The sequence below is a fragment of the Meriones unguiculatus genome, chromosome 7 (genome assembly GCF_030254825.1).
Source record: "Meriones unguiculatus strain TT.TT164.6M chromosome 7, Bangor_MerUng_6.1, whole genome shotgun sequence".
NCBI classification, from domain to species: Eukaryota; Metazoa; Chordata; class Mammalia; order Rodentia; family Muridae; genus Meriones; species Meriones unguiculatus.
The window spans coordinates 45,583,076-45,596,187 of NC_083355.1; the positions used below are offsets into that span (position 1 = coordinate 45,583,076).

General features: G+C 50.9%; 1 protein-coding gene across 9 annotated transcripts in view; it reads left to right on the forward strand.

The window, feature by feature from the left end:
- Rap1gap2 (RAP1 GTPase activating protein 2) overlaps positions 1–13,112 on the forward strand; it is a 223,270-nt gene that overhangs the window by 40,631 nt on the left and 169,527 nt on the right. For 6 of the 9 annotated variants that reach the window (XR_009592920.1, XM_060387325.1, XM_060387323.1 and 3 more), the window contains one exon: positions 8,686–8,721. The exons of 2 other annotated variants lie outside the window; for them this stretch is intronic. Coding sequence is in view for 6 of the 7 variants with exons in the window: in XM_060387325.1 (XP_060243308.1) it covers positions 8,686–8,721 (36 nt within the window). In the remaining variant the exon portion in view is untranslated. Of the gene's footprint in view, positions 1–3,369; positions 3,429–8,685; positions 8,722–13,112 lie in introns of those variants that run through there. One more of the 9 variants, XM_021642093.2, reaches the window with a different exon arrangement.

Genomic DNA, 13,112 nt, shown 5'->3' on the forward strand with positions numbered 1-13,112 from the left:
GGTGCTGCAGAATTCTGCATTACAGTCTCTTTCTCAGTGTATTTGGCTGAACCAGGCTAGGTGGTCAGGTCAGTGCTGGCTTAAAGTGATCTCCCAGAAGTGGGTGCTACCTTGGCTCTGGTTCATTCTCATCAGGTCAGTGGCGGTGTGGGAGGGTGCTGGCTGTGGTGGCTGAGTGGGTGTGGGGAGGCAGGCTGGGCAGGCTCACTTAGTGCTTCCCTTTTTGCTTGGCTCACAATCCTTCCCAGAGAGCTGGGTGGCCTCCTTCTGCCTACAGAAGAGGAACCAAAAGGGCAGAGTAAGTGGGGACAGGAAGCTGAAAGGGACTGAGGCAGGGGGTGGAGTCATGATGAGTGGTAATTATAATGGTTCCCATAGCCTGTGCCAAGCGTTTTTGTTCATGAGAGTGCTAGCACCCTTCCTGTATGACAGAGAAGATAACAGACCAGAGAGGTTAAGTAACTTAGGTGAGGTCACCCATCTTCATGGCTTGGGAGGCTGAGGGCTGAGTAGGGGCCAGTGCAGATGGCTCTGGAATGGCGCTTACCTGCCTCCAGAGCTCAGGTACTGAAATGAAGTCACACAGGAGCGTCCCTCTGTCTGTCTAGTTCTTACCCTGGGGATGAAGGGATTCTAGGTTCTTTCCAATTCTTTCCAATGCCCGTGGATTCGAATGTCCTTCAGGAATCCAGGATGCCCTGCGTCTTCTTGCTACAAATGCCCCAGAATGCTCTTGCTCCTTGGAGGGGTAGCTGAGTTCTATAGGTGTTCTTTGTAACTTCTTGGATATTCTGGAAACAGAGATTAGCCTAGTCTCAAGCCAGAAGTCCACCCTGTTGCTGCCATATTACTCCGCAGCTGTTTGGGTTGGGCCTGTGTCCTACTTGGCTGTGGAACACCTGGTACAGGCGTCCTCAAACCTTCATGTCTCTGTGGACTGGGAGGCCTAGTCTAAGAGCATCTGCTTCTTCCCCTGGCTTAGGTGTGATGGGCAGTGTTCACACATGGTCCATGTGGGTGGCGGGGTGTGCCCACGTCTGGTGCAACTGTCACACCACCTCTTCACCACATACATGAAAACATATCGACGTGTGCTCCAGAGACAGCCTCACCTTTGGCTCTGCTAACTGACGGAAAGCGAGACGTTTGCAGAAGGTATTCTGTTCTTGGTAGACTCATGCGATGCCCACCGCGTCCGCCCTTGGGAACTGTCTGGCTCGCCCTGGAGCTTTTGTACCCAGTGAGGTCACTTGGTGGCTCAGGGGAAGTCTCAGATTTGGCTAAGGAAGCAGGCAGAGCTGACAGATGGGCTGTTTGTTGTCTTGCTCATCAAGCGTTTTCTTAGGATTTTCTCAGTGGTGAGAGAGCAGAAGAACTGGAGAGGCGAGGAGAAGAGTGTCCTAGTTCAGGCTGGGTCATTGGCTTCTGACATAGCTGGACAGGAGCTTGTTAAACTTGGTTCTGGGGTTGGCGAGATGACAAAGTAGGCAAAGTGAGGACCTGAGTTCAGTCTCTAGCACAGGTGATGAACACGTGTAAAAAGCCAGGCATGATGATGTGCTTGTAAACCCAGCCCGGTGGAGAAGGGACCTGGGATACCTGTCTTGCTGGCCAGCAAGCTTCCAGAATTGGCGAGCTCCAGGCCAATGGGAGACCCCGTTTTGGAGACCCCGTTTCAAAGGAGATGGACAACAGCATTTCTGAGGACAATACATAACCACCCCTTGGTCTCCACGTGCACGTGTTCATGCTCAGTCACTTGTGTGGTCACCTTTGGCCGCTTGTCACACACACACACACACACACACACACACACACACACACACACGGGAATTAAAAAACAAACAAACTTGGTGTGCCTGTCCATTTTCTCTGCCATCCTCCTGCAGCTCCAGCCTCCTGTCTCAGCTTTAGGATGAGGTGCAGAGAGAGATGGAGATACACATGGATTGCACCTTTGGGTCTACTAAGAGCTTCTGAGCTGGCTGCTGGGGCCAGTAGAGTAGGTTTGGGGCTACCCAGGCCCAGGCAGAAATCAACCGATCACTGGGCTGAGTACACACACTCTTCTCTTCAAGGGAGGTTCAAGGAGATTAGGGCAGGTGGGTCATCCTGGTGTCCTTGGGACCTGTTGGGAAACTGCTGGGCATGGGGCAGGTACAGGGATGAGCTACAGTAAGTACCCAGTGGGAGCCAGCAAGGTCTGAACTCACCCAGGCTGAACCTTCCTTTCTGGGATACAAGCAAACACAAGGAACAGCCTGAACCAAAACTTTGCCTGGAGCACTGTGGAGAAGGGGTCAGAGGTCATCAGAGTCAACTAGAGAAGTTCCGTGTCCTTCTGCATTGTTTGTCACGTAGAGCCATCCAACCTGTCATCTCTGCAGTGTCTGTGATCACAGAGCATCACCAAGTCAGCACTGGTGGGCGTGACTGGGAACCATCCCGTTTTCCCGCTGGAAAGATGAGCCTGCTTGTCCTTCTCCCAGCTCTGTCCACAGGACTCGGGAGTGCTCCCAGCTTGGTCCAGACCCTCAGGGTGACCCAGAAGTGCAGTTCAGAGTGTGCATGCGTGCATGTGTGCATATGCGATGCCATATTCCAGGTACACAAGCACTCTGAGGGTGTGGATGTCACTGTGTACTCATGAACACCTGTCTGCGTTCATGCATGTTCATGTATCTAGGTGGGCATCTATAGGTGTGCGTTTACCTCTGTAAAAGTCCGTGTTAATCTACTTGCACATGTGTCTAATGATTTGAATGTGAGGATACCTGTGCCCGAGTAGACCTGTGTGTCCTTGGCATATGTATGAGCATGTACATGTGCCCATGTGTGCTTTCTCTGTGCCCACACATGTGGATATATACTTATGTGTGTGTGTACTGATATGTGCAGAGATCTCTGTGTGGTGGGTTTTTGAGTGTGTGCTGAGCATTGGTGAACAGCGAGTTCTCTGTTCAGGCATCTGGGGGTTGTTGTGAAGGATCCTAGTCTTCTGAGGCTTCTGCCTGGGTCTCTCCTTCCCTCCCAGGCCAGGCTACGGGATCCTTGGGCCTCCTTTGGTTTCCAGGAAGCTGGGGCCATGTGGGGCCTGCTACCAAATGGGGCTGTGGTGCAATCTGCTGGCGGAGCCCCTTCCGGAGCTGTGGGTTCCTCTGGGTGTGGGGAAGCTGCCCTCTGTGACCTCCCTGCCTGTGCCTCCTGGAGTGCAGGACACACCTCTAGCCATGCAGCCTCACCCACCGGAAGCTCAACTTGGGGACAGGCGAGGAGGGAGGTGCCCTGCCTGGCGCCCCACCCTGCACTGAGGCTGTCACCCTGCCGCTTGTCAGCTTTTTCTAACAGCCCCCGGGGACTTCTCTGGGACCCAGGGCTACCACCATGTTTGGCAGGAAGCGCAGCGTCTCCTTTGGGGGCTTTGGATGGTGGGTGACAGAAGGGGCTACCTCAGAGATGAGAGTGGACTTGGAGGAGGGGTCTTGTTGGCTCTGTGGGGAGCACTTGGAGGATCCTGAGGGGGTCATCGGAGGCCAAGCTCTCCCTCCCTGTCAGAAGCAAGGTCCACAAGAGATCCAGAAGGTCAGGGTGGCCGACCATGTGGGCGTGACTGTGGGGCTGCAGGCGAATGCGTGCTTCTGTATGTGAATGCACACCTCTGATTATTTGTGTGTATGTATGTACATGTGTGATGTGGCTGTAATCCATGTGACCATGTGTGGTGTGTGCTTGGCTGGATGGACGTGCCTTTGTGAACATGTGTGTGTGAATATGTGCTCTCTGTTTCAGAGCAAGTACCTACCTTGCTCCTCTGGTGTCCTGTATCCATGTTTGCTCCTGCTTGTCGGTTGTGACTCTGTGGCAGGAGACCTCTGGGCTGCTGCCTCTCTGGGGGTGAGTCTTCGAGTTGGCCACTGTCTCTGACCTGCTTCCGCTCCGTCCAGCCCTGCGTCTGGCCTTTTGTATATCCTCCGAGCCACTCTTTGCCTCTGTCTCCCAAGATGCTGGAAGCAGAGCCTGAAGTCAAAGGCTTGGCTCACCTCGCCAGTGCATGTAGCTCAGCTGGGAGCGAAGCCTATGGCTTTCCTTATCAGTTTCCGCTCAGCTTCTGGGCCCAGGGCATTATCACACTGAGGGTGTCTGAGGTCCTGGCTGGAATGATGGCTAGCATTGGTGGGGGTGGCAGGAAGGTTGGGGAGACACAGCAGGGTGGGATGGGCTCTGTCTCTCTGGTCAGGGACTGTCTCCCCGCTCATCCTTTTCTTTCTCCTTTTCCCTCTTTGAGAAGACTTCACCAACCGTTCTCTTGCAGGAAGGGGTACTGGGCCCTCTGTGTTTGGCAGATAGGACAGTGAAGACAGGGTCCTCGGATGATGGTGTGGGGTCTGCTCACAGGCCATCCCCAGTGCTGGGGTCAGGACTACTGTCCTGATGCTGGGCCTTGGTTTGACTCACACAGTCTGCTTCCTGCTGGGGGAGGGATGTGTGGCATTGGCCTGGGGTCTCTGCAGGCCAGGGTGTAGGTAATGGGATCTTGTTCTCCCAGACCCATGTATGAACTGTGGCACATGAAGAGGGCCTGCCACCAGAAAGCTCACTTTGCAAAGCTTAGGTCTTCGTCTGTGTTTTAATTTGTCCAGGGTGTGTGTGTGTGTGTGCAGGCAGGCACATGTTTGTGAGTGAGCATGTATGTAGAGATCAAAGCACACCTTCAGGTGTCATCCCTTAAGCGCTGTTTACCATTTATCATTAACTGGTTATTCACTTTTAAGATTTTCAGTCTGCTAGTCCTCTCCAGAGAGATGTGCACGGTCACGGCAGAGCAAGTCACCACAGAATCTCTGCCCCAGCTCCCCTTCTTGCCAACAGCAGCCCTTGCCCTCGCAGTCTCCTTGACCGTTCATTGATCACACATTCCCTTCCATGTTTTCCTGAGCTCTTCTCCCCCAGTCAGGCTTCGTCTTGTGAGTCTCTGTCTGGCCTCACTTTTCTTTGCATAATCCAGGGAATCACGAATCCTGTGGAAGCCAGTTGTCTCATCGCCACCCAAATGGGTTCTGAATCCAAATACAAAGAAGACATCTGGTGCCGTCTCGTACATTTTGGCTAGTTTCCCCCAGATTTCTGTCTTAGGTGCTGGAGCCTTCCTAGGGTAAAGGACAGTGTCTGAAGTAGATAGCCGGTCATGAGTTTCCTGCTCTGGTTGGCTGCTGTGTCATTCATGATGGTGGTGCTCTTGAAGAGAGCCCACTTATTTATCCATCTATTTCTGCGGGTTTCTCACTGGGTTGGTCCTCATTGGTTAGCCTCGGATGGCTGGCTGGAGAGCCTGGACCCCTCCCTTCTCCACCTCCCCAGGGATGGGTGTGTGCCACCACTCTTGGCTTTTTAAACTGTATCTTCTGGAGCCCCCAGGTGGTAAGCTTGCAAAGCAGGCGCTTTACTGACTGAGCTCTCTTCCAGCCCTTAGTGTTTTCATTTTCTTGTCCAGCCCCAAGGAGCAGTTCTGTGCATTAGACTGCCCCAGATCTCCCAAGAAAATCTGGCTGATGGTCTGCTTAAGCCTGGTCATATGAGGCTGGCGACACAGCTGTGTCATCCAGGGCTGCTCAGAGGCAAAGAAAGCAGTAGGGAGGGTGCCCTAGTATGTCCAAGGGACTCTGTGTGCTGGCCACATTGTTCACTAAACTGGGTCCCAACTCTATCTTATTCATCACGGGTGTAAGGGTGTCCTTTTGGTACGTCAAACATGCTCAGGGAATGCTTGTGGGATAACTGGGGTCTTTCTGATACAATGATGGCTTGAAACTTGTTGAGTCTGTAGGGACCCCAAGGACCTTTTGTCTGGTTGGAAGTTGGGAAAGAGGGCTGGACTGCAGTGTGGTAATGATCTGGGCACAGCTGTCATCTAGGGGATGCACAGTTGGTTGGAGCTAAGACACAGAATCCTGGAGCCCAGGTCCTTCCAGACAGTGAAGATGATCTCAGATGGAGTTTCAAAAGCTCCGTTTGCTGTCAAGGCAGAGAGCCAGCGCCATCAAGGCGGTCGTGGTATAGTGAGAGCAGACTTGGCTTCCTGAAAGGACCAGCCCCAGCCCCACAGCCCTGCCCAAACTGTAAGTTCTCAGGGCCACACTCTAGCATGAGAGCCCTGGAGGACAGGCTGCTGTGTGGGAGAGATAGGGGCTCAGGGACCAGCAAGGTCTGCTGTGGTGGGTGACCTGTCTGACCAGGCAGAGGCTGGGAGGGCACACTGAGAGCAGGACTTAGAGCTGCCACCATCTCACCTACTAGGGAGCTCTGGGAGCATGGGCTTCCCCATTCTCCACATGCCAACGGGGACCTCCTGCCAATGCAGGACTATTAGATGAACTGAGAGAGATTCCCAGGAGGATGTCACATACATGGGCCTGTTTGTGTGGGTTTCCATTGAGTAGCTCTGGCTCTGAGCATAATAGCAGGGTAAAGGGTCCTGAGTCCTGGATAGATATGGGGCTCTGTCAGGCTGGGTGGGAGGGGAGGTGGGTCTGCCTCCAGGGTGGGAACCTTAGGGAAAGAGCCTGAGGGGCACATGGTCCTCACGCCGTGGGTGCAGCTGGTTCTGCTGTCAGGGACCGAGAGGCACTGGAGGATTCTCAGAGAGAGGGCACCCTGCTCTCTGCTGGGGCGGGCCCTAGGGCAGCTCAGATCTTAATGCCATTAGGAGACGTCTGGGCAGCTACGCCCTCGCTGTGTAGACCCCTTTTCCCTGAGAGTCTGCCTATGGGGAGGAAGTTAGCTGGCTGGCTGGGGTGCCAAGCATCCTAGAGGTGGTGGTGAGTTTAGTGACACCGATGGTGATAACAGTGGTGGTGGAAACACTAATAATGAGAATGGCAGCAAAACTGGTCATGATGGTGACATGGGAGGTGATGGTGCTGTGAGTGATGATTACAACATTGATCGTGGTGGTGACATGAGTGGTGATGATACTGGTTGTAATGGAGACATGGCTGTTGACGCTGTTAGTGATGGTGATGACCCTGGTGAGATATGAAGTTCGTGATGAGGACATGAATAGTGATTGTGGTGACTTAGATGTTGATGACTGCCATGATGGTGGTGGCACTGGTGTGACAGGGACACAAGTGGTGATGACACCAGTTGTGCTGTGGCGGTGGGTGTTATCGGGTAGTGGTGACGCAGGCTGTGACAGGGACACAGGTGGTGATGACTGTTAAGTGATGGTGGTGGCACTAGTCACAGTGGTGACTTGGGAGAACTGACCTGCAGTCCATTACAGACGTACACAGGAAAACGTCGCCCACTGCTTCTCTGGGGGGAGAGACCTCCCTTTCCAGCCATAAGGGCCGGCATATGGGGGGTAAAAATAGAAGCTCACACATTGCCTCCTTTGCCAGAGAAGGCGGTGCAGGCAGGGGCGGGGGCGCTACGGTGTCTGCAGTGAGTGTGCTCTTCCCTGCCCCCAGTGGGAACCAACCTGAGATTGTCCTTGGAGTCTGCTGTTGGCCCTGTCCCAGGGTGGGACCTGCCTGCTGGACTGGCATCTCCCGGAATGGGAGGATCGCTGGGGCTGGGGTGCTTGTGAATGTTGAAGGTTCTAGAGCACTGGTTCTCAAGCTGTGGGTTGCGACCCCTTTAGCAAACCTCCATCTCCAAAAACATTTACATTATGATTTATAACAGTAGGAAAATTACAGTTAAGAAGCAGCAGTAAAATAATGTTATGGTTGGGGTTGCCACAGCGTGAGGAACTGTATTAAAGGGTCACAGCCTTAGGAAGGTTGAGAGTCCACTGGTCTAGAGTCAGACCTAGCCAGAGATTTCGCCCCTTGAAGCCTAGCGTCTATCTTTAAGATACAGAGTCCTAGTACCTTTCTGTTCCAGTTTAATTTTTGCTGCTGTGAAAACCCTGACAGAAGCAGCTATAGGGGAGGAAGGATCACCAAGAAGAGTCAAGGCAGGAGCTTGAAGGCAGCCTTCTTGCTATTGCACACAGCATTGTCTCTGACCAAGAAACTCATGTCACCGTCAGGGAGGCATGGCAGGAACCATGGAGGGTGCCGCTTCCTGGCTGGCTGGCTGGCAGGCAGGCTTAGGCATAATTATTTTTTGTTTTATTATTTTTAATTAACTGTATGTGCCTGCATGGGGGGGGGCAGTTTGTGCATATGAATGCAGGTGCCAAAGAGGCCAGGAGTGTTAGATGATAGAGGTACAGGTGGTTGATTGTGACCCCCAAATGTGGGTTCTGGGAATTACACATGGGTCTTTGGAAGAACATTATGCATGTCTAACTGCCGAGCCATCTTTCCAGCCCTCAGCTAACTTTCTTACACAGTTCAGGATTACCTGCCTAGGTAATGGTGCTGCCCACAGTGGGCTGGTGCCTCCTGCATCAGTTACCAGTCAGGACGATTTCCCGCAGGCATGCTCACAGGCCAAGCTGATCTAGGTGATTCCTCAACTGAGATTCTCTTTTTAGGTAGTTTCTGGTCGTTTCAGGTTGACAGTTAAAGCCATCCAGGGGAGCTTCCCATAGAGGTATGCGTGATCCAACCCTCATGGAACCCAGACTTCCTTTCCTGGACTGGAGGAAAATAGGTCTTGTAGCAGCTTTCCCTGTGGATGCAGAAGGGAGCCTGCCTCCCCACACTGACTGGGCCCTTGCTTTTCTCTTGGCAGGATCGACAAGACCATGCTGGCGGGTCTGAAGGTCAAGTAAGTAGCCTTTTCCATTTCCTTAGAGGTGCGAGATGACGGCAGATTTGAGATCCTTGTACCCGAGACTTGGTCTGTCCATGCTGTGTGTGACGCTTGGATGTGGAGTACTGTCAGATTCCAGGCTTGGCTGGAGGGCTTCTGCACTATGGGCCTCCTGAGTTCTGGCTGACTGGGGAAAGGCAGAGGCATGAGTGGCAGCAGCAGGGACAAGCATGGTGGGAATGTGACTCATGGTTATGACTTTTGGGCCACACACTTACTGATAAGAAAGATGCATTTTCTTTTATTTAAAATTTTACGTGAAGGTCCCAATTCCAAGAGGGCATGTTTCTGACATTTTCTGTCTGTTTGAAAAACTATGACATGATGTCCTAGGACCTCTTTAAAATTATTATTATTTCATTCTATGTGTAAAGTGTCTTGTCTGCATGCTTGTATCTGCATACTGTGTGTGCCTGAAGCCTGCAGAGATGTAGGATTCCCTGGCACTGGGGTTACAGACGGTTATGAGCCTTCATGTGGGCTCTGGAAATCAAATCTGGGTCCTCTGGAAGGCCAACAGGTGCTGAAACTACTGAGCCATCTCTCCAGCCCCTAGAAAGTCTTAAAACACTGTTGGTGTGTAGGTGGAATCAGCTGGCCATTGGGTCGTTTGTTACTGACTGGTCATCCTGGTGAGCCCAGCCTGGGGGCTCCTGAAGCTTCCACTTGGGAGTCTGAGGCCTGGGAGCCTGAGGCCTGGGAGCTGTAGGCCTGGGTCTGACACATGGCTGCTGGTCTGTGTTGGGAGGGTGAGCAGAGGCTACTCCATCTTGAAGCTGCTATTTTCCTTTCCCTCACCCGCTTCATTCTGTTCTTTCTGTTCTGTAAACTATCTGGTCATTATCCTCGGCCTTCTCTCTTGAGACACACTCAACTGTAAGAACCTTCCATGTCCTCTCAGCTCTTGGGTCTGCTCCAGCTGAATGAATTAAAAAGGAGGAAAATTCTAGAGAGAGAGAGAGAAAAAAAGGCATTGATTACAACTGAAGGTTCTGCTATATGTGAATTAGTTTGTGCAGAAAATTTGTGCAAGGGTTTAGCAGGCACTGGATTCATTTAGAACACACACACACACACACTTCAACAAGTTGCCCTTCCTTAATGGCAGCTTCTCTGGTTGTCTCTGCTCTAGTTTGGCAAAAGTGAACCATTTGGTTGCCAGTGTTGACTTCCCCTGGTACAGGTGCCGGGCAAAACCAACCACACTTGAGGATTGGTATGCAAAGGGCGCAGGATAGAAGGCCTGGTTTGCCAGTTCCAGAAAGATGAGAGGTTGTGGGGAGGGGTGGGGGCAGAGCTTGGGGATAGGTGTCTGTCTCTCCACAGCGTTGAAGCTGGAAAGGCTGTGAAGTGTTCTCCATCTCTAAACGTGCCTCAAGCTTCGGCAGGATGCCACTGTCCAGCATGCTGTGTGTACCAGTGCAGCCCAGTGCAGGGCGAGCTGTCCGGGAAGCAGACTGAACTTCAGTTTCGTTTCCTTTTGTTTTATCTTGTTTGTGGTTCTAGGAATTGGGCTCAGGATCTTGGTCATGCCAGGCAAGTGCTCTCCCACTAAGCTCTACCCAGTCCTTTTTGATTTGTTTAATTTGTGTGTGTGGGAAAAGAGCACAGGCCATGGCACTCCTGTGATGGTCATAGGACAGCTACTGGAGCCTGCTCTTTTCTTTCACCATGTGGCTTCCAGGGATTAAACTCAGGTCATCAGGCTTGGCAGCAAGTGCCTTTTACCATGAGCAATCTTGGTGACCCTGTTTTTACTTAAAAAAAAAAAAATTAAATTGTGTGTGTGTGTGCATGCATGTGTATGTGCAGAGTTTAGAAGAAATCATAGGATCCCTGGTACTGGAGTTACATGTGGTTGTGAGCTGCCCATTATGGGTGCTGGGAATTGAACCCAGGTCCTTTAGAAGAGCAGCTAGTGCTCTTAACCGCTGAGACATCTCTCCAACCCTGTTCTTTTTGACTTTTTAAAATGTGGCACAGCGTCTCACTAAGTTGTTCAGACTGGCGTTGTATTGCAGTAAGTTTTCCCGGGGAGTGGTGAACAGAGGTCTGCTCCCCTCAGGAAGGGCACCAAAGATAGACTTCACGCAAGTGTGGCTTGGCAGACCAATGGGTTGAGTGGGGTTGACTCACAGGAACATGGCTGAGGGCTTACCTACAAGCGTGTGCAGAACTTACTGGTCACTGTGCCACCTAAGAAAGGTCCTCCTTTCCTAACAACTGTTAGCTGCTTGTTTACCCTTCCAGGGAGGGTATGGACCACAAACCCATGCTTCACCGCCTCCTGCACCCTCTCTCCCCTTTATAAGGGAGTGTGTTTGAGTCATCAGAGATGCTCGGATAGCCATGGTCATGTGTCTGGAGGACAGAGACAGTGACACCTTGGGTTTGTAATCTTTTTGCCCCAGCCTCTCCAGCAGCCAGGATTACAGGCCTATACCTTTATCTTTTGGCAACATGCCTGGCATCTCCGGAGCTTCCTAGGGGTGTATCTGCATGTTGAATGAGGTGTGAGGTGGTAAGCAGGGTTGCTGAGGGGCCTGGTGTGGAGAAGTGTTTTTTGGGGTCTGCCTTGACCCGTACAGTACAATGGAAGCAGTGGTTTTTGGAGGCCCTGTTTGTTTAGGTACAACTGTTTGAAATCTGTAGAGGATGAAGGGATAGGGTGGTATGAAGAGCTGGGGTCCCTGCTGAAAGTGGGGGCTCTGAATATCTGGGGGACAGTCAGAGTGCAGGCATGGGGGACATGGCATTGAGACAGTAGTGTCCTGCAGGGTGAGGGACCGAATTTCCAACTCTGAGCTCTGTTGGCTCCAGGAAACAAACACTTTAAATGGAATGTGGTGGCACACATCTGTAATCCTATCACTTTGGAGATAGAGGCTGGAAGATTTGGAGTTGAGGGGGAGGCTCCTGAGCTCAAGGTCATCTTTAGCTATTGTCTGGGATACATGAGACCCTGCCTCAAAGGGAATAACGACAAAGTAAAAGTTTTGATATGTGACCTGGTTAGGGTAAAGATGGGAGAGGACCTCCCCCAGTATGCCTTAGTGAATCCAGGAGAATCTCAGGCGGGTTGGACCAGGCACTGGAGATCCGTGGAAGTCCAAGTGTAATCTTAAGCGAGAAGAACAAAGTTGAAGGATTGTACTTGAAATATGGCATGATGTTGACATAAATCTAGTACTATAGATCAGAGGAATAGAATTCAGAGTTCAGACATAAACCTTTGCATATATGGTCAGGTGATTTTTTAAGAAAACAATACTGCAAAGACAATTTATTATATATATTTGAGTGTTTTGTCTACATATGTGTGTGTGTATTATGTACATGTCTGGTTTTCACAGAGACCAGAAGGCATTGGATTTCTTAGAACTGGAGTTACAGACAGTTGTGAGCTGCCATGTGGGTGCTGGGAACTGAACCTGGGTCCTCTGGAAGAGCAGCATGTGCTTTTAACCACTGAGCCGACTCTTCAGCTCCTAATAATGAAAAATTTGGAAAGGAAACCACACGACTGCATGTTCCCTGCGATGGCAATTGTCTTCACCATCATCATGAATACAATAATGGTTGGAACTTTGATAGCAGACATATAAACTGGAGCAGCTGCTTTGGGAAACAGTCTGACAGTTCCTCAGGAGGTGAAAGCGGGAGTCCTGACCAGCAAGCAGTACTCACAGACATACACTAAAGGGAAGTGAAAACATGGCTGTGGCTATGTGTAAAACCCTGCACACTAATGTTTCATGGCAGCACTGTTAATGATAACCCGAGTGGAAACCACACAGATGTCTCCCAGCAGGTGAATAGGCAAAACAAATGGAATATTATGGAATTAAAAACAAGCTAGAGCTGAGTATGGGGGGTGGCACACATCTTTAATCCCAGCACTTGGAAGGCAGAGGCAGGCTGATCTAAGTTCAAGACTAGCCTGGTCTACAGAATGAGTTCTAGGACAACCAGGGCTACACAGAGAAACCCTGTTTCAAAAAACCAAACCAAACCAAACAAACAAAATCAAAACAAACAACAAAACCAAGCTACATTAAAGAACACACACACACACACACACACACACACACACACACACATACACACATGCACGCACACAAGCACTAATCAAAAATAACTGAAAACAAACAAACTAAAACAAAACAAAAAACCCCAAAGAAGCCAGACTCTGAAAAGCCATGTTCTTATCCCTTCCACTTACGTGATATGTTTAGAATTGGCAAGTTCCTGGAAACTAAGTGAAAGGGTTCTAAGTATTTAGGGGTCTGTTGTCTGTTGGGAGAGGAGGGAGGGAGAGTGAAATTTAAAAGATAAGATGATGACAG